This window comes from Cibotium barometz, chromosome 12 (assembly GCF_041138505.1).
Source record: "Cibotium barometz isolate CiBa-2024 chromosome 12, ASM4113850v1, whole genome shotgun sequence".
In the NCBI taxonomy this organism is placed as follows: Eukaryota; Viridiplantae; Streptophyta; class Polypodiopsida; order Cyatheales; family Cibotiaceae; genus Cibotium; species Cibotium barometz.
The window spans coordinates 39,131,128-39,152,842 of NC_141057.1; the positions used below are offsets into that span (position 1 = coordinate 39,131,128).

Sequence of the window (21,715 nt, forward strand, 5' to 3'; positions counted from 1 at the left end):
TTTAATAAAGTTTATATTTATAAATGCCCAATAATGCAAATAATGCTAAATAAATACTATTAAATATGGAAAAAATACCAGATAAATCCTAGTAAATTCCCTAAGACTTCTGGGATGTTCTAAATGATGCACAAGCTTATGAATGTATATTATGCAGGATGCAGAGTGCTTTCTGATGCAAACCCTAAGGCTTCTACTGACTCTACATGCATGAATGATTCTCTCCAAGTGGGTTAAGGGACTTGACTGACTGACTGACCCACTAAGGCTGAGGAATGACCTACATAGCTCGTGCCTGACTTATCCTGGACTGAGGATGTACAATGGGGTCACGGCGTACGACAATTATCATCCTATTGGGTTCTAAAACTGTACAATTGTTGCACTTCTGATGATGAGCCATCTTGTCACCATGCATTGAGTGCAGAATGCATGTGACATTCCCTCCTGATTAGCTTGGCGGCAGGTTCATGGCTTCCAAGTAGTCCGCCAATAACTGGGGGTACTCGTGGAAGAACTCCTCGTCGAGCCATACGGCTTCGTGGGTGCCTCGATCTCGGAATTTCGTATAGAACTGACGAATCCGTCGACCGGAACCATGCTTCCATCGATGAAGAAGGACCTGCTCAGGCTCAATCACTTCTGCCACGTCTACCACGTCTGGCTGCTGTTCATCTGAAACATCAAACACTTCTGGACCAACATATGGTTTTAGCCAAGAAACATGGAAAACATCATGCATTGTCCAACTGGCAGGCAACTTTAACTTCATTGAGACATCACTTATCTTCTTAACTATTGGAAAAGGGCCAAAACTACGGAATGAAAGCTTGGGACAACGTTTGCCCACTTGTTTCAATCTCTGCTTCATGATACGCAAATAGACCCAATCCCCTTCCTTGAAGTGGAGATCTCGTCTAGACTTATTTGCCTGTCTGCTATATGCTTCCTGAGCTTTGGTCAAGCGGTCCTTGACTGACTCAGTGATCTCGGAAAATGCTTCCATGGTTTTATTAGCCTCTAAAGATGGAGACACCATTCTCGTCAAAAGAGAAGAAAAACGGCGACCAAAGGCTGCTTCATATGGAGTCCGTCCGACACTGGATGAATGAGTGTCGTTTAAGATAGCTTGGACCAATGGAAGATAGTGCTCCCATTTGGACTGCTGTCATGACAGTATGACTTGAGGACATCAAAGGCCCACTGGTTATAAATTTCTGTCTGGCCATCTGTTTGGGGATGGAATGCACTAGACAACTGCAACTTAGTTCCGAAGTTTTCAAATAATGCCCTCCAGAAATGCGAGGTAAACTTGGAATCTCTGTCTGATGTTATGGTGCTAGACAAACCACAAATTGGATACCAATGCTTGAGAAACAGACAGGCTACGTCCTCGGCTGTGGCCGTATGCTTGCATGGGATGAGCATGCAGAATTTACTAAAGCGATCCACAATGGTAAAACACTGAGTGTTACGGGATCCAGTGGATGCTGGTAGAGGCCCTACAAAGTCCATAGATATGTCGATGAAAGGTCCGTCGGGGATAGGCAAAGGTTGAAGTAAACCTGTCTTCTTTGTATGGGGAACCTTGACTTTTTGACAAATCTTACAGGCTTGTACATGTGCATAGACATCACGCCTCATCTTTGGCCAATAAAAGGACCGTTCTAATTTCTCGAGGGTACTGTTGATACCCCTATGTCCTCCAACTAAGGCGTCATGGGCATCGTGGAGAAGAGCGGAACGCTTTTCCCGAGTAACACAGAGACGGTTCTTGTAGAACAACCAACCGTTCTGTACTGAATAGTGGCCAGGCTCAGAAGAGAGGGCCAAACTATACTGAGTACCAAACTCAGGGGAGTCGACATATTGGTCTTTCATACTATCCAAGTCCTTTCCCGTGATTTCGAGAATGGTAGCTTCTTGGACTACCTGGATGTTGGACTTTCGACTAAGAGCATCTGCTACTGGGTTATGCTTACCAGGGATGTATTCAATCATACCTCCAAACTTTTGGAAGATTTGACTCCACCTGGCCTGTCGATCACTCCACTGGGCACTTGGCATTGTCTGAAGCCACTTAAGTGCTTGGTGGTCTGTTTTCACTATGAAAGCCTGTTCATAAAGAAAAGGCTTCCAATGTTTGAGCGCTGTGATCACACCCAAAAGCTCTTTGTCATATACCGAATAATTCTTTTCGGCGACATCCAACTTTCTGCTATAATATGCCACGGGTCTATTGTCCTGCTGGAGGACTGCACCTATGGCTACATTGCTGGCATCGGTGATGACCTCGAAAGGTTCGTCCCATGATGCTAACTTTAATACAGGTGCTTCTGAGGCAGCTTTCTGGAGTGCACGGAATGCATCAAGTGCCTTACCTGTAACTGAGATCTTCTGCTTGCGAGTCTTCACCCCCTTGAGCAAGTTGGTAAGAGGTGCTGCAAGGTTGGAAAATTGAGTTGGACATGTGTGCTATAGGCCTGACAAAGACCTATGAATGAACGGATTTCTTGGGCGGTCTTAGGAATGTCCCAATCTAAGATCTCCTGAACCTTTGATGGGTCTAGTCTAATCCCATCGGAACCGATGATGTAGCCCAAATACTGAACTTCCTTAACACCAAAGACAGACTTTTTGGCGTTTATGTAGAGCTGATTATCTCGCAAAAGTTGCAAGACTTTCTCCACATCTTTCTCATGCTGCTCCGCAGTGGCTGAGAAGACTAGTATGTCATCAAGGAATATGAAAACACACTTCCCAATGTGGACTGCGAAAATCCTAGACATCATCTTATTGAACGTTGCGGGTGCATTTGTAAGTCCAAAAGGCATGACTATGAACTCGTAGTGACCACGCTCTGTCCGGAAAGCTGTTTTTGGAATGTCAGCTTCAAAAATGTGGACCTGATGGTAACCACTCTTGAGGTCGATCTTAGTGAAAAACTTAGCACCGTCTAAACGCTCCAAAATGTACTCTATCCTGGGCATAGGAAACTTATTCTTGATAGTGAGTTTGTTTAATGTCCTGTAGTCTACACAAAGGCGTGCAGACTTGTCTTTCTTTTGGACAAATAGGATAGGTGTAGCAAATGGGGAGGAAGAAGGCCGAATGAATCCGGCTCGGAGAAGCTCAGATAACTGCTTTTCTAACTCGCCCTCTAAAGTCTTGGAAAGACGATAGGGAAACCTGCTAGGAGGATCTGATCCAGGGACCAAATCAATGTGATGGTCCTCAAGGCGAGAGGGAGGGAGACTGGGCGGGAGATCGTCCCTAAGCATAATGTCCTGGTGTCTGGATAGGAGGTCTGCTAACTGAGGGACTGAAGATGTAAGGGATGCTACTAATGAGGGAGGGGCTGTTTGAGCACGAACATAAAGGAGTGCTCCTTCTGCTCCCTTACGGATAGCTCGTCTGGCCTGGAGATGTGAAATCAATGGGATGCCAAGAATGCTTCTATCCCCCCGAATCATGACAGGCTCAGGAAAACCTTTACAAATAGTAAAAGTGTCCTGTCCCCAATTGGGAATAGGCTCATACTGATGGAACCACTGAATTCCTAAGATCATGTCACACCCCAACAAAGGTGAGACGATGAAATCTCGTTGAAATGAGGCCTTCTGAACTTCAAAGGCAAATTGCTGTGCCTTCTGGGAAATGTGGATGCGAAGACCAGGTGTAAACCCGTCCACATCCAAATGATATGGGACTAATAAGGAGTTCAATTTATTAGCCAACTGGGGAGAGATGGCGTCTTCAGAACTACCCATATCGAAAAGGACTACAAACTATCGGTCGTGGGCAGAGCCATAAGCTCGGATGAGGCTCTTCTGAGCAGCATCGCTCTCACCCTCGTGCTTAGCATCAAATACCACGGATGGCATAGGATGCATGGAAGGTAAAAGTTGAACTGCATTTGAGGTAGTAGGCGGGGCTGGAGGAGCTGGGGAGGTTGTGGCAACTGTGGCAGAAGGAGCTTTGGCGGCTTGTGCCGCTTGCCATTTGTGGCAATCCTTCTTACCATGCCCTATAATATGACAGAAAAAACATCTATTTTCTGACTGGTACTTCCTTTGCTCCTCTGGAGGAAGATAACCTCCAGTAATGCCTGCTTTAGCCTTTTCATCAGGGGTTTTCTTAGGTTCTTTATCCTTCTTACCCCCTGAACTGGAGCTATTACTGCTGTCCTTCTTAGCATCTTTAGAAGATGCGTTACCTTTCCCTGTCTGTGCAGTTGATTGCTGCTGCTGGGGTTTGGTAGTGGACTGAGATGCTTGCTTGGGCTTGACCCCGTTAAGCTTCATTTCTTCATTCTGAGCGAGAGTCAGAGCCCGGTCATATGTACTTGGTTCAAAGTTACGAACTGTGAACCGAATGTTGTCCAATCCACGAATGAATTGCTCTATCTTGGCCTGCTAAGATAACCCTAACTGTTGTGCTAAAGCCTTACCGGAAAACTGAAGCACTGGGGATCCGTTCTATCTGAGTCCCTAGAACTCGTCTTTCAGACCGGTCATGTACTGGGGCGGGAGAAATCTGGTCTTCAGGTCATGGACAAAGATGTCCCAGTCAAAGGCTGTGACACCTGTGGCCTGGTCTGTATGAATACTAGACCAATGCTGCCACCAAGTGACTGCCTCACCAGTGAGATGGGGAGCCGCTAAGTGGACTTTGTCTTGTGGGTCTGTGATCCTAGCTAATGGAAAATGAGCATTAAACTGATGAACAAATTGATTAACTGATGAATGATCACACTTACCATCATACTTATTGAAATTTGGTTGACTGCGAATGATGGTGGTCGATGCTACTGCGGGTTGCTGGCTGGTGACACCTATGACTGGGGAGACTGAGGAGAGCTGCTGATACCTCAAGTGTATGGCCTCCTTTTCCCGTTGGTGTTCGAGTAACATACGTTCTCGATCAAGCTCACGTTGGTGTTCCCGAGCGGCGAGTTCAGCTTGACGCCGGTCTTCATCGATCCTGGGTTGGGCTTGCTCATAGTCCCGTCTTTCTTCTTTTTCTCTTTTCCTTCGGGCCTCGTCCTCTCTCCTTTGTTGTTCCATTTGAAAGAAGAGGGAGATGTAGTCGGGTGCTGCTGGAGGTGTAGAAGGACGTGCTGCTGCTGCCTCCAAGAGTTGGAGACACTCCATGAGTAGCTGGTTCTGAGCTCTAAGAAGAGCTATGGTGTCTGCTGTAGGTGGAAGAACGAGGTCTCCTTCGGGGGAGACGTCTTCCTAGTACTCTCTCTTGTAGACATGATGCTGAAGTCGGTGGTCGTGCCGGAACGCAATCTAACCATCCAAGGATGCCCCCACGCTAGGATACGGTGTGTGGACAATCTGAATCTGATACCAATGTGATATGCAGCGGAAGTCTTTGTATTGGGAGATCCTGTCACACAAATGCTCACACCGTCTTCTGTATCCTGAGTTTCGTGAGTTTAGCAATCCATTTCAATACTTCAAACTTTAAAGAGATGAGAGAGAGAGAGATGAGAACTGTACACCAGATTGGGTCCCGAATTACCCACTGAAGGGCCCCCTATCCCGATAACAAGATAGTATTTGCTTTATTTCTTTAGAGAGAATGACTGTGGACTGTAGATAAGCCAAATGCAAGATCTCGGAGGATCGGAGAGTGGCTGATCCGTACACTGCTGTAGAAACACCTCGATGACCTGATCTCGAGCCTATGCACTCTTCCCAAGGGCATGAGGAAGGGCTGCACACCTGAGGCTGAGAGAAGAAGAAGGTGGACTGTTCTACACTATGTTACAATGCTGAAAACACTTATGAATGCTGTGTTACCTTCACCAGATGACTGCTGCATGTATGGATGATGCACAGAAGGCTGGATGCTGATGCAAACTGTGGATTCAGGGCTGGAAACTGCTGCAAACTGTTGATTCAGGGCTGGAAATTGCTGTGGACAGAATTGGCTATAGCAGAACTATTCCCAGTTTATCAAATACATTTCTATCTAGTTCTGACTAAATGTGTGTGTGTGTGTGTGTGTGCACGCCTGGGCACACGCCTGCGTGTCTCTGTAGACTACCCTGATCATAGATCTTTGAGAAACTTTCTTTTGAAAATGATACAGCAAAGAGAAGTGTGTGTGTGTGTGTGTCTCCGTAAAATGCCCTAATCATGGATCTTTGGGCATCTTTCTTTTTGAGATGCGATAGCGTAGAGATGGACTATTAGAATCAGGGGGGCTACTGCACATTCACAAGGACTCATCGCATCCTCGCCACAAAAGATAGCAGAGAGAGAACATTGCAAGATCCTTCTCCATACAGAAGACTTTCTGTGGGATATCTCAGGATACTATGAGGGTGCGCTTACTAAGACCTTCAGTACTGCTGTCTTACAGCCGCTTTGTTGGGATGTCTGCAAGTTTTTAGATGCATTATTGTTGTATGTATGACTCCATAAATGTTCTAGGCTCTATATGAGTAAATGAATTCATAAATGCTGGCCCACACACAGAATGCATGCATTCATGCTTGCTTACTTTTAGCATGTTCTGATTACTGGTGTCTAGAAAAGCACTAGCCACTTCTTTTTACTGACATACTTGTAATGTCTTGTAAGTTTGTTCACTTGACAATTAAGTTTTTTTAAACACTAGGCAGTATTAAAAGCGTTTTCTTCTAATCTCTTGTTCATCCACCTCATCATCACATGGCTTAAACTCGAATTAATATTTAATCAAAATTTAGTTGTGATTAGTAATAACGTGTTTCTACTAGTTGTTCTTCAAACATTTGCATGTACATCCACACAGACACACATATCGGTGTGCACTTTTTGTTCTCAAATCCATGTGCACATACATCCACTCAGACACACATTAGTGTGCACTTTTTGTTCTCAATCCATGTGCGCATACATCCATGCAGAGACACATATGGGAGTGCATGCCCCCCTGCCCCAGCCCCCAAACAATGGCCACCACACACATGTATGCACACCCAAGAATACATGGATGCAGTCACTGACATCCACACACATCTGTGCATATTTAAATGCTTACAGTTTTCCTAACAATTTTTGAAAATGCTGAAAACAGATAACATGGAATGGGGACACATTTTTGGGCCAAATTATATTGCCGATGAATCAGATTGAAACTCGAGCTCTTTCCTCTGGAAGCATTCGAGGCAGTTTTCCATCAAAGTCTTACAGTTTGAGCAATGCTCGAGATGAGAAACTAATGACCACTCTTGAACTTCAGATCGCTTTCTACTGTGAGCTTCTTTTGAAGTGTGTAACCTCCCTTGAAACTTCTTCATCTCCTAGAAAAAAGCTTCACAATCACTTGAAAATTTGTCGAGTATCTGTTCATGGAATTTGATGGCACTTTAACAGAGTGGTGGTGTTTAATGTTTCTAAAAATATTTGTAGTTCACTGATTGAAAACTATAAAAGAACTTGGGCAGGAAATTCCAGCTGAGAATTCGGGGAGCCATGACAATGGTGAGTAAATTCCAGCTGGAATTTTTGACCAGGCTTTTTACATGACGACAAGGTCGCGGGGTGCGAGGCAGCATTCCCCTATCGAATAGTGCCAACGGTCAATTTTCGTGATTCCTCTTGTTGACATTCATGCATGGACCTGAAGTGAAACTTGAGTTGAGTTGGGCGGTTCCAACCAGGGAAGAGGCCCAATGATCACAAACACCTTTACATCAGCAGGAGGGGAGGAACCCGAATTCCTTTATGCTGTATCACATAGAGAGAGTCATTTTTGTCCAAATTCAATTTATCTTCTGGTTTATAGAGATTTGTAAAAGCTTGCCATGGGTGAAGCCTTTTCTTGTGAATTGAAAGAACACAAACAAAGATAGCAAGTATTCTAATGGAAGCACATTTATTAATCATTTGATTATAAAAGATAGCAAAGACTTCACAAAAAACAGGAAAGCACACTTGCCCTAATTATTTATCACTTGATTATAAACGCTGATGTACAGCAGGTCAGCTATCTATAACAGGACACCAATGGCTGACTTTTGGGATGTCAATGGTGAAGAGTAAGTGCATCATCTACCTTCCACCTCACACAAGCCACCTCAGCCGTCATAAGGACTGCCCCTGGGCAGTGGGACCAGTAGCCAAGGAGCTGTACAAACCTGTGTGCGTATGGTCTACTCTTGGGTGATGTGGGATGTGTGTGCTGCTGTGTAGCTGCTTGGTGGACCTGATCGTTAGGCTTAAAGGCTGCATGGGCACTCTATGGAGACAGTAGGCACATGCTGCATAGTGGTGCTATCAGTGCAAGCGGCTGGGGCTTTGTATTGTTGCTAGTCGCTGATTTTTACAGCTGCACATGTTTTTAATACAGAAGAGGGCAATTGGATGTTACAAAATGTTGTTCCCGGCAGACTTAATGGGAAACCCTAATCGGTTGCCAATCTTGTGGGACTGCATGTACTTAGAAGATCTTGATGGAGACATGCTTGCTAGATGCTGGACCCTCAATAACCACCAATTGCTAGTGATGTGAACTTAACTAGCGGGTATAAAAAAAAACACAAAGATATTGGTAGCATCACATATTTGGGATGCTGCATACACTGCAGGTGGCAAGGCGGCCCGCTTGCCAGCCAAGTGCCCACTGCCAGACTCCTAAGGGCCACTAGCCAAAGAAAGAGGGAGATCTTCGTTGTGCGGAAACTACTTCACAATCTCTTCCAGAAATCGGAGAGGATGTGAGAGGAAATGCCATGAGCTCTCCAATGCCAGTCATGGCCGGTGTGTCCTCAATCCCATGAAGCTGAATTCTCCTTCCCCCAGTGGGGTGGAGTAGGAGTAGCAAGGGTAGCCCGGGTGGCAAGATGGATCATCCACGACCTCAAGAGGAGAGGGATCGATGTGCCACACCTGCTTGTAGAAGCCTACTACTTGGAACCACTAGGTATGTGGAGGGATCTGCAATCCTCCTTGGATGGGGTGCCTGCAGAGTAGACGGCTTGATTGGCTGACCTCAAAAGCCAGTGAGGGGAGGTCCTCTATGAGGTTGAGGATCAAGAGGGATATGTCGTGGGTGAGGGAAGATTACTACCCATATTGGGGATGGGGGCGTTCATATTGGGGTTGTATGATGCAGCCCCCTCCACCCAAAACTTAAAAACCGGCGAGGACATTTGTTTGTTGGGGGGTTGAGAGAAGTGCAGCAAAGAGCCAAAGGTTGCCGCATGCGCTCTTGGTCCCCAGGTTTCGTGGGGAGAGGGGCTGGAAGACTCCCGGCTGAAGTGCGGCCCAAGCTCAGACAGGCTAGCCACAAATTTGTTCTCGAAAGACGTGATGTTGGGGGCCAAGGGCTGCTGTGGGTGGAGGTGTAGTCAACTATGCAGGATAGTTTGGAGGCTGTGGACAATGAGTTTGTGCAAAAGTGTCCTGTCGTGAATCGCCAGATCAACAATGCAGAGCTATTACTTTTTTTTGCGGGTTTTTTTTTTTTTGGGGGGGGGGGGGGGGGGGTTGATGGTGTTCTGGATTACCTTGGCCCAGTGTGTGCGACCATCGCTTTCAGTCCATAGGAAGTTGCAGATGTGCCACTGTACTTGCACTGTGCAATGTGATGTATCTCATGGTGGCAGAAGAACCTGTTTGGCCACACGACCTGTCTTGTTGCGGCGGAAACCTGGCTGAACTTGAGTGTAGAAGCTTTCGATGAATGTCCGGCTCCCCGACCCACAGGGGTCCTCAGTGAGAGTTCAATCTATTTTGTGGGCCAGATGCCCCTCACCCAGTGCATCAAGATCCTCCACTCGAGAGATACAGATCCAGGAGGCTAATTGACGCCATGACATGCCTCTTGGCCATCAGATCGGTATTGGCTGAGACGGGCGTTACCATTAGTTGATCATGGCTAGTTTACCTCATACATAGGATCATATACTGACATCACATGTATATACACTAGTAATAGTTTTTCATTTTTTTCAGTTACTTTTTCCATGGTTCAGTATACCTATGATATCGTTTCACTCATGGTCTTATAGACCCTTGGGTTTTTTGTACATGTTAATTCTTTCTTTCTCATAGAACCTCATGTCTACTAGCAAAGCGATCCTCTTCCATACCTGAATGGCCTCCATGAAACTCCATAAACTATCCTGACTGGTCTCTTCCAGCAAGGAGAAATAGGTTAGACACTTGTTGCTGATTTTTCAGGATTGACAAGAAGACCACCGTGGTACAAGAAATTAGAGGGCCTTCCGGTGAACCTAATAATTTTGCCCGTGTTGTAGTGCTTGTACATGGTGGTCCTGCTAACACTCATATTTGTGGGCTAGGCAGTTCTGTTGTATCTATACCCTAGGCGATACGGAATCCCACAGGACTTGTCAGAAACACTACTTTTTTACCAACATGGTTGGGATGCATGTGCTTGAAGGTCTAGATTCAAGTTGTGCTTTCCACAAGAGAAGTGCACTGTCCCTGGCACTACAACCACACCTCTTTATTTGATTCTGCATGTTTAATTTGTTTATAGTGTGATTTGATGCTAGTGCACAGTCCCTGCCTAGTGCAGTTTGTAGATAATTAATAGAAATACTTGCTCTACTCTAGGGGAGAGGGGATTGGTAGCATAAACACATTTAGTAACATGTATCCATTGCGTCTAACTACTTTGTCACTGATATTGTAGTGATCCAGCACCTGATAAAAAGTCACTTATGCCCCCACTAACTGACATGGAGGCAGGATACAATGCTTTAGTACAAGTGGCCTATGGAATGCATTTGGAAGGTAAAGTTTGTCAGCTGGCAGGAGTGTTTGTGCAGGTCAATATCGGTTGCTATTTCAATCTTTTACTATTACGCTGCTCATCTTTTCATGTGTTGACCTCCCATTGACAGGTGAATTAGAGCTTGAAGCCACCTGGCAGAACATTCTCTCTTGTTACAAGTCTTATTACAGACTGAGAAGGGAAACATGCTGTCTGGCAGTTTTGAAGCATATGGCAACTTTATTTCAACCTGATCTTGAGTACCTGGGAATCATGGCAAGAGAATTCCAACCCATTTGCAAATTCGCAAAGGATAGCAAACTGAGCAAATCAGAGTATTCCTTGCTTGCAGAGACCATTGCGTGTAAGTCTGTTAGGCTTAATGGTGCTGCTACTGTGCATGCAATAGCCAGTAAAGTTCACTATGAAAGAAGTCGGTGTGTCTCTAAGTGATGAATCCTTTCTAACTTTTATTAACAGTGATGATCAAGCCATCAATAGATGTCATAGAGGACTTTCAGTCTATTTTTCCTCTGAATCAACCAAAAGGAGCAGTTTCCAAATTGATTGAGCTTCTCTCTCTCCTGCTTTGTTGGGATCCAAACCCCAAGGAAGCCAATGCTTGCATCAAAAGATGGGTTAAGGTACATGTGGCTACTTGAACTTGTTCATTGACCTCATTCGGGATATTTCACTGCTTTTTCTCTCCATAGATTTGATGCCTAAATCTTCTGTTCACAACAGGTTTCTTGTGTCCAAAGGTTCAACAAACACTTGACGGAAAACAGCAGTGAAGGAGAGATCACTTCAAGAACGTTCAGTATAGCCATCTCTCTCTTGCAGAAGGATTTGAGGACATTGTACACGTGCTTCAAAGATGAATTTCCAGAAGAACTAGGCCTATTTCAAACATGTGCATTGGAATACTATTGGCTGGTAAGTTTATAATGCATCCATTGTTCCCTTTTTGACAAAGATATGTATATAAAAGTATAAAAGTCCTGAGGCTCTGCATCCCTGGCTCTCTACAAATGAACTGAGCTCCGCCTCTAGCACTAATCCATAGAGTTAGGCCAATGTGGCCAATCATGATCGTCCTGTAATTGTTAGGATCAAGTGGATCTCCGTCTTTGAGGATGGGGGTGATGGTGTTGGTGGACCAAGAGGGTGGAAATCCTTCACAAAGGGCTCTATTGAACATGTAGGCTAGTAGGGGCGCTAGGGTATCATCGGCATGCGAGATGTACTAGAGCCACGTACTCCTCTTGATGTGCGGGTCTCGCCTTGGAAAGCTGACTCCCACTTATACCCGGCTATGTATGGTAAGCCCCTCTCAAGGCTCTGATGAGTCTCTATATAAACAATGACATCCCTGCCTATGAGAATCTCGCTCAAGCCTCCTGGATTCGACCACAGCATGCCATTGCAGTTCCATACTGCCAACCTGAGGTGTTTGGTCTCATAGACCCCGCATCCCTATTTGGGACGGCGCTCAGTGATAATGACCCTACCATCTCTGTAGATAGCCCTCTTTCCTACTCTGCGGGCCTCATGAACTGTCACCATTGCCTCACGCCAGTGCCTGTGCTGGAGTGAGATCATCTCCCATGTACACTTGTGTGCCCTTGAGGGTAGCCCACCTATCTGCTGGTGGCATCAGGGAATCTAATGATGAGGGGCCGCTCTTGTGTCATATCCTTGCCTGCCCTCCATGTATCTGCAAAGGGGGGGCCAATCCTGTCCACTCTTTGCATCTGGCAAAGCGTCGTGGCTTCCTCCTTGGGGGAAACCCCTGCCTATAGCCCCCGCACTCGCACATGGGAGGGCCCTATCCTTCCTGCGTTTCTCCTCTTGGAGAGAGAGTTGTATTAACGTCTTCAAAAGGCCAAAACGACTTATGAGACCAAAACGTTACATCATGTCCATGGAATACATCATTATGGTACTTAAAGTAAAACTAAAAGAAAATATCTGGTAAAAAAACAAAAAAAACAAACAAAGAGCCTCAAGCTCTCGCATCAGCCAGGATTATCTCACATACGGTGCTGCAACATGGTACCCAATGTAGTAAGACCCAATGTAGTAAGGTTGAGATGGCGGGAGAAAGTCTTGCGGTGGTGGGAAATGATGGCTCTGATCCTCCTGAGGTGACGAGTGTGGGCAGCGGCCACTATGTCGGGGGCGTCAGGCTCTGCATAGCTTGGTGGCTCTTTCTAATGTCACTCCTCTCGGCCGGGCTCGTGCATCAGCTCGGAGGTGGAGGGGAGTGGGTGCATCTGCTCTTGAGGCTCTAGTTTGGAAGGAGAGAGAAGAAGAAGAGGAAGAAGAATATATTATCGTCCTCGGGAGGCCGAAAAACGGCCCATGGGACCCCCACGAAGTAAGTACAAAAGCTGTAAACAAAGCCTCCTCCTTTCATGGGAGGGAAAAAAAGACTAGTGTGTGGCCAATTGCGTTACAAGGTAGTCACGGTGCTTGAGAATTTTGATGAAGTATATGCCAAGGGCAGCAAGTTGGCCATGCGAGAGCAAATTCACTAAGTTGGTGTATCCTTCTAAAGTGGTGCTGAAATCTCTCCTTATGTGCTGATATTGTGGGCATGTTAAAAGAACATGCTCCTCTGTCTCCACTGCTCCCAGACTACATAGCCGGCATAATCTTTTCTCTCTCGAGACACTGCTCCATGCTCCTCTCTCAATCTCGAGAGTGTGTGACCGGGTGCGGATGAGCGCAAGGCCTCGCCTGGCATTAGCAGGAATGGGTGTGCTTATGTATTTCTGAGCATTATCTTCTTCTTGTGAGTATGTGACCCAAGGGTCTATGAGACCAAAATGATGTGTACATAGTGTCCATGAAATTTCGTCATGGATGAAAGACGAAAAAGCAATAGTAAACTAAAACTGAAAACTGAAAGCTAAGATCTCAGACTCTGAGATTATACAAGATGAAAAATCAGATCCGGAGAGCTGAATAAAAACAGTCAATCAACCTGTATGCCAGGCATGGGCCCATCTAAGATATCCATCATGGGTGATACAAGAAGGCTAGAGATGTCGATAGTTTGCTGGGAGGATGAGGCTGCTCGATGGTGGGCCAGGATCTCCTAAAGCCGGGGTGATGAGCTGGGGTGGCCGGGGTGTGACGAGACGAGGGCGTCTAGCTCTGTGGAGTGTGTGCCCGATTTGATGTGACTCCTATGGGCCTGGTGCGAGGGGGCACTGTGGTATAGGCACTCGTATCCACTGTGATGGGCTCTGGTGCCTCCCTGTCCACCCCTCTAGGCTGGAAAAAACTGGTGTAGTAGACTGGGCATTGGCAAACATAGTGCTCATCCGACTCAACCCCCATTTGACAGAGTCTACATGTCTTATCCTCTCTGGGTATTTGCTAAGCTTTGCTAGTCTCTATCCTCAGTCTATGGGATGATACCCTAAGCTGGCCAATGGCTATCCTCATAGCATGGGCCATGAAGGCATCGCGATAACTTGGTCTCTGTATGAAACCATTTGTTGTGAATCTTAGGAAATGATCTCTGTAGTACTGCATCTTATTAGGCAATGAGCCTACCGGTGTCATCCATGTGTTACATGTGTATAGCCCGAGTAGATCATATTGGATCACCCGGTTCCTGTTCTCATGTGTAAGCCTAATGTATGGGGAATCTGGATCATGCTGAAATGGAGGGAGCCGGTCTATCTAGAATCCATGAGCCCATACCAATGTATTTATAAATCATACATATATAATATTGTGGTTTTGCATTGTTGAGCAACGATGGCTCAGGCACATGGTGTATTTGGGGTGCTTATGATTTGGGATGTGTTGGTAGCCAAAGGGTTGTGGGATATCATGTCTAGTGAAGATACATGCCCACCAACACTTAAACCAGCTACACTTCCTAGAAATGCTACACAAAGGGTTGCAGGTGTTCAGGTAGAAACTCGATTCACACCTTTGGAAAGTGGCAGTGGCATTGGTAAGACCAAAAGGCATTACCCTATAAGCAAAGGTGCCCCAAGGTGTTACAAAGGTGGTTTTTTTTTGGTCTTCCTCAGCAATATGAATCTGAAATTATACACTAAATCCATCACATACTGTATACCTTTCATGGCCAGCAATTTTGTCCAAGATCTCATCCTGGAATGGAAGAGGAAAATGGTCTCTTTTTGTACAAGCATTAAGTGGCTTGAAGTAAATAGAAATTCTCCATTTCCCTACTTTCTTGGGTGAAACCACTGCCACTGGCCCACTCAAAAGCTTCCACTGAGAAGATAAACCCAGCATTCAAGAGCTTCTCGATTTTGGTCCTCAAATCCTCTCCCCTAACTGGTCCTAAGCTCCTTAATTTTTGAACCACAGGTTTGGAGCCTTCCTTGAGATTGATGTGATGCTCCACTCCTTCCATACCCCTCAAAATCTCATATTCAGTGGCAAAAAGTCTAGGAAAGCATTCCAACACATTCACACATACTCTTCTTTCTCTTGATGATAAAGATCTTCAGTGAGCATCTTGTCATACATCTTCTTCCTATCCTGTCTTTAACTCTTCATTACGAGCATACAAGGAGATTACATAAACTTCCACAAAACTAGAACCAGAGCCAGATTCAGATTCATACTCATTGCAGGAGCTTCCATTGATCCCCGGGAACAACTTTCATCACTAGAAGAGGATGAGGTGTCATGGCATTGTAAAGGATTGTTATACTTAATCTTCTTTATCACCAATGAAGAAGTCCCCTCGATCCCATCTTTGGGTGATATTGGATTGGATCAACCATGGTCTCCCAATTATACGAGGGTAGGTCTTAACCTGTCGTGACTTTAAAGCAATTACATGAAAAGGGAGGCTAGAAGTAACACCACCTATCTCCACTGCCACACTAACTTAATGCCTCCAAGAGTTTGAACCTTCTTAGTATCCAACTGCCAAATTTGCTGCACCTATCTAACATCACACTCTAACCCCACACTTTCCATTGTCTCTTTAGTATTTATTTCTACTCCTCCATCTATTAACACCCTTGACACCCATACACCATTTACGTGCACTCAGCAATTGGCATGCTAGATAATGTTGGCTTAACTTTACCTCCCTCCCTCTCCTTACTAATCCCTTTTACCTCCACTTCTTTAACCCCCTCTTTCTTTTTTCTAACACTCAAACGTCTGGACATCTCTCTCCTAAGAGAAGAACTCAAACCCAAAAGTTGTGGTAATTTGATACTTACCCTCATGTTCCTCAAATCATCACATAGATCATATGGTTTATCACCTTTTCCCAAGGAGAAATGCTATAGAGAGGTCTACCAAGACGTATAGGGCCCAAAGGCTAGAGTAGCTACGGGCAAACAGACGGTTCAGTGGTATGGGACACTAGGGCGTGCTGTTTGATTTTGGTTGACTCACGGCAATCTGAACCCAAGCTCGGGGGTGGTCTCGAAAGGGAGCTCGTGGTTGGGAGGAATGTCGCCAGCCACAATCTATCGCGTTCATCGGTTTCCGATTCGATATGGGTTTTCATAACCTTATTAGGTTTTCTTGGTATGTAGTCCTAACACCACGGTTGTTGCACCATGAGAATCATCCATACACTTTATCTACCTTTTTACCTTCACCTTGATGTTTGACAAGTTACAAATAATATTTTGTTAAAAACCCACGGATCTCCTAAACGCAAACCACAAGTGATTAGGGCAAACCCCTAAGAGGGGTGCAAGCTAGCTCACCTCCCAACCGTAGGTTCTATGCTTTGAACCAATCCCGAGTGAGGGGCCAAGGTCTGACTTGCACAGATCCATGCCAGTCCTTTGGCATGCCGATCTATGTTTTGCCACACATGCAGCCGGAGTCTTGGTCGAATTCTGACCAATAGTGAGGTTATGACAACGATAACCCATGTTTCACTTATATAGTGCTCACTGCTGCGATAAATGTTATAAATAGCGAGTACACATGGATTTATCAATAATAACCTTAGCCGCCCGTATTAGCCTGTTTCCTCCTAATCTAGGGCTCCCTCTAACTTTGCTGTTAGAGGATACCATGGCCTTCACACCCAAGGCGGACAGCGAAGGAGAGTTGTTTGAGTATGTCGCGAGAACAGATTTCTTGATAGCTTCTTGATTTATATGCACTTGTAATGCCTTAGCTGAACAACTTGGACCAGAAATTTCCTTCAGTACCCGGACTTGTAGAAGACCGATTTGAAGGAGTAGATTTGGACCATTGCAGGGGTGATCGGAGGGAGGGGACCCAAGACTGGTTGATCTCTTGGAAGGTTCAGATCAAGATACACACCTTGGAAACATATACCTTGGTTGTCCCATCTGTTACGTGATATCTGACAGTGTATTGTTTTGGAAATTTGAGTAGGTCGAGTTGTAGATGGGTGTTTTCCTTCTGGGTAAAAATCCTTGACCTGTAGAGAAGAATTTATTGTAGAGACCATTGACTTGGGAGACCAGAGAGCCTTCTTTAATTGGTCTTGCCAAGATATCCTTGAGTTTGTTTAGATGAACTCTTGGATGTGGATGTACTTTGTTGCATGTGGTGCAAAAGTGGGAACCCACGTCTTTTGTGGAGATCCTAGTGATTGCAGGCTACTTGGTGTGAACTAGGAGAGGACGATAGCATGACTTTGATAGTGCTATGTATACTATGCACTTATCTAATTTTATTTTGCCGGTAGAGTTGTCATGATCAATAGTTCCTTCGTGCATCCAGGCCTCCGCTTCCAAGAAAGCCTGTGCTCTGATGCCAATGTAACTTTTGGGGTTTGGCAAAACACTTGACCATGAATGCAATTAAACACTTACACCATGGCCATAGTCTCAACACATATGCCACTTAATCCATAGAATTGTAAAAGAGAGATGTGCAGAGCTAACACCACATAGAGGCCGGAATGGGCCGAGAATAATATCATGTACAAGCTTTGAGGGCCTTACTCTCCCCATGGGAGATGCCAGATTATCCATATACAAATGCCATAACACAGCCCAACACGAGGTAACCGTGGAACACAGGCTGTAGAAATGCCGAGCCAACAATATAATCCATATACCTTGTTAGAAGTCATCTCCTGTCTATTTGTATACACCAGGGCCTCTGTTGTGGGTGTGCCCGCCCGTATATCATTTTTCCACACTCCCCGTATTTTTTCCCTATTTTTCCCATTTTTTTCCTAGTGGCTGGAGGGCTGCCAGGTGATGCCAGGACCACACTGAGGCTGGCCGACTGCATCTGGAGCAGTCGTGGGCTATTTGTGTGTTGGCCGACCTGATCTGAGCAGACGTGGGGACCAGATGCTGGCCGACTGCTGTTTTTCAGCAGTCGTGGACATTTCATGAGTCGTGGGCCTCTTCCAGGGCTGGCCGACTGCCCTCATGGGCTTGTATATATTCCCCCCCATCCTCCTCCACTTTCTCATTCAGTTTTCTTCGGGATCTTGTGTATAGAGAAGAGTTTACACACATCTCTCAGTGTTTCTTGTGCTGATTATTTTCTGCAGTCTACTTGCTCTTGTCTACCCAAGTTTGGATATCATTTCCGTTGCATATTCTGACATGGTATCAGAGCCATAGGCTCTAGCAGATCTTGGGCGTTTTTCTGAGCAAGAGGGGGAGCAACAGGTTGCTGATCGGTGGACTGTTTTGGGCTGAACGGGAAGTGAAGGTGCAAGAGGAAGGCGGGCAGAGGGGCTGGACAGCCACTTGCATATTTTCTGATTTTCAGATTTTTCCCACCCACCCACCCTTTCAAGTTACTCTCCGAGATGGCGGATTTACTCGAGATGGCAGAGAAGCACGTGAAGATTCCGACTCTTCCCACGTTCCCAGTGGATCGGCAGTTGGACGGGTCAAATTATGGCATTTGGAAGGTCATGATGGAGTCAGTACTGGAGTCATATGATCTTGCTGATTTTATTATCAAAGGGGTGCCAAGGCCGGAAGCTGAGGAAGGGGAGGTTTTATCCGCGAGGAAGGACCGAGAGGCACAGGCACAAATGTGGGACCGTGTCAACGCCAGGGTCCGGTCATTTATATTCCTCAATTGCACACCACAGGTGATCAACCATGTGAAGCACATGACGCTGGCGAGAGGCATATGGGAGCACTTGGCTTCTTTGTACAACAGGGTATCACCCATGAAGCGGATATCCTTGGAAGTGCAGATGCGGGTTATGAACCCTGCAAAGTCTTCGACGATGCGGGAACACATTAACAAGCTGCAGGCCCTTCAGCAGGAAGTCCTTCAAGCTGGGAAAGAGATATCGTCCGAAGATATGGCCATCACGTTACTTTCTCACTTGCCTGGTCAGTATTCCGCTTTCTATTCCTCGTTGATCACTAGTGGCAGGCTCAGCACCATTACTTGGGAGGAGCTTGTGCCAATGGTCTTGGACCAGGAGGAACGTTTTACGAACCCTCCTCACGGCGGAGGTTCGGAGGCCTTAACTGGCCAACGGTCGAAAGGCCGTAATACCAACAAGGGCAAAGGGAAGGCTTCATCAGATAAGTCTTCCGAGAAGAAGCCTGATCCAGAACGAGAGAAGCTGAAGGCCGAAAGGTCTTGCAATGATTGTGGCGAGAAAGGCCACTACTGGAGGAAGTGCCCTAAGCGGACAGGGAAGAGTGCTGAGTCCTCAGCCTCAGCTGCGAAGACTCCGGCATTTGTGCACTTGGAGATGGTGGACTCCGATGATTCATCGTCTTCGAGCGAGGAGGCAGTTGGCTTCACCGCAAAGGATACTCGGGAATGGATTCTCGACAGTGGTGCTTCCAGGCACATGACTCCATCCCGTGACTTCTTCCTGGATCTGAAGCGGCAGTCAGGTCGTATCTTTATTGGTGATAACTCCACTATTCCGATTCATAGTGAGGGCCGGATGGAGATCATTCCCGACGGCAAGGGGGGCAAGCATGCTTCCCGTGTTCTTTATGTCCCTGCTCTGGGCTTTCATCTTTTGTCAGTGCATGAGGTATGCAAGACTGGCTTTCGGGTGGAATTTGAGGAGCATTCAGTTGCTCTAAGGGACCGTGAGACAGGCAAAGTTGTTTGGGAAGGCGGTGTGGAGAACGGTATCTACAAACTCTCTGCACTCTCCTCACTGACAGGCTCTCAGGTCGGAGACTTGTGGCACTTTCGTTTTGGCCACTTAAATGTGGATGCTTTGCGGCGCGCCTTCCGGGACCAGATGGTGGTTGGCTTGCCAGATGTTGGTAGTAGGCAAGGACGCTGCAGTTCTTGCATACGTGGTAAGCAGCACAGGGAATCCTTTCCGAAGCAGGCTTCCAGGCGGGCTTCGAAACCTTTGGAGTTGATTCACACTGACTTGTGTGGACCACAGCAGATACCATCCTTGGGAGGATCTCTCTACTTCATGCTGCTTGTTGATGATTGTACCAGATTCACGTGGGTTTACTTTCTTTCACAGAAGGACCAGGCTTTTGCTCGGTTCAAGGATTGGCACGTGATGGTGGAGAAAGAGTCTGGATTTCAGGTCAAGACTCTCAGGGCTGACAAAGGAGGGGAATTCTCCTCGACTGTATTCTTTCGGTTTTGTGCAGATCATGGCATCAAGAGGGAATTGGCCAATACCGGATCGCCTTCGGAGAATGGAGTTGTTGAACGTAAGAACAGGACTGTGGTGGAGATGGCGAGGACCATGCTGGAGCATCGAGATCTTCCTCGTCCACTGTGGGGTGAGGCTGTGGCGACAGCTGTCCATACCATTAACCGCTCTCCGACGACTTCTGTACCCCATATGACTCCATTTGAGGCATATTTTGGCAGGAAACCCGATGTCTCGCACTTCCGTGTCTTTGGGAGTGACGCGTATGTACATATTCCGAAGAAGCAGAGGGGGAAGCTTGACTCCAAGTCCCGCAAGCTGGTATTTGTGGGGTATAACTCTCTTTCCAAGGGATACAGGTTGTATGATCCAGACAGGAACGAGATTGTTGTCAGCCGGGATGTGGTCTTTGACGAGCATGTTCCAGCATCCACTGTCGAGGAGCCGCCACTTCTTGGAGATCCAGAGTCTGATGATGATTCCCAGTCTATCACTCCAGTTGATCCACCTCAGTCATCACAGGAGGTTGAGCCCGCAGCTGGAATTGAGCCCCCGCGACCACAGGAGGCTCCACGATCTGTTCGAGTACCTAGGTGGTTGATGGACACCCTTCGGGAGTCAGGTGTCACGGAGCTACCCTCCGAGTGGACCACAGAGGACGGCCCTCGAAGATCACATCGAGTTCGAGATAAAAGCAACACGGCGGAGCTTCTTCAGGTGAACTATGCTCTTATGTCTCGTATCATGCGGGATAAAGAGCCCACTTCCGTAAAGGAAGCCCTTTCACAGGATACTTGGAGGGAAGCCATGCAGGTGGAACTTGACGCCATCGAGAAGAACAACACTTGGGAGTTGGTACCGAGGCCGTCGAAGCGGTCAGTCATTGGTGTCAAATGGGTCTTTAAGACCAAGTACGCGGCTGATGGGTCGGTGGACAAACACAAAGCCAGGCTCGTGGCTAAGGGTTATGCTCAGCGGCCAGGCATCGACTACGAGGATACCTTTGCACCGACAGCGCGGATGACCACGATTCGGACCGTTCTTGCCCTTGCTTCTTCTCAGAGGTGGCCCGTGTACCAGATGGATGTAAAATCGGCGTTCCTTAATGGTGACCTGCAGGAGGAGGTGTACGTTGAGCAGCCTCCAGGCTTCATTGTTCCAGGATCGGAAGGGATGGTTTACAGGCTACGTAAGGCCTTGTATGGTCTTAAGCAGGCTCCGCGGGCTTGGAATCAGAAGATTGATTCCTTCTTTATTCGGACTGGATTCCAGAGATCGGTTGCAGATCCGAACCTGTATCTCTTTCGGGAACGCGGCATGGTCACACTCATCATCCTTTATGTGGATGATCTCATTCTCACCGGCGGTCATGTGGAGCACATTGGAGTGACGAAG

At 46.5% G+C, this 21,715-nt stretch overlaps 1 protein-coding gene across 7 annotated transcripts in view; it reads left to right on the top strand.

Annotated features, from left to right (window-relative positions):
* LOC147633381 (uncharacterized) overlaps positions 1-21,715 on the top strand; it is a 50,486-nt gene that overhangs the window by 9,404 nt on the left and 19,367 nt on the right. For all 7 annotated transcript variants that reach the window (XR_015267103.1, XR_015267102.1, XR_015267101.1 and 4 more), the window contains 5 exons: positions 7,075-7,268; positions 10,663-10,763; positions 10,874-11,107; positions 11,224-11,387; positions 11,488-11,679. Coding sequence is in view for 4 of the 7 variants with exons in the window: in XM_086806443.1 (XP_086662569.1) it covers positions 7,075-7,268; positions 10,663-10,763; positions 10,874-11,107; positions 11,224-11,387; positions 11,488-11,679 (885 nt within the window). In the remaining 3 variants the exon portion in view is untranslated. The remainder of the gene's footprint in view (positions 1-7,074; positions 7,269-10,662; positions 10,764-10,873; positions 11,108-11,223; positions 11,388-11,487; positions 11,680-21,715) is intronic.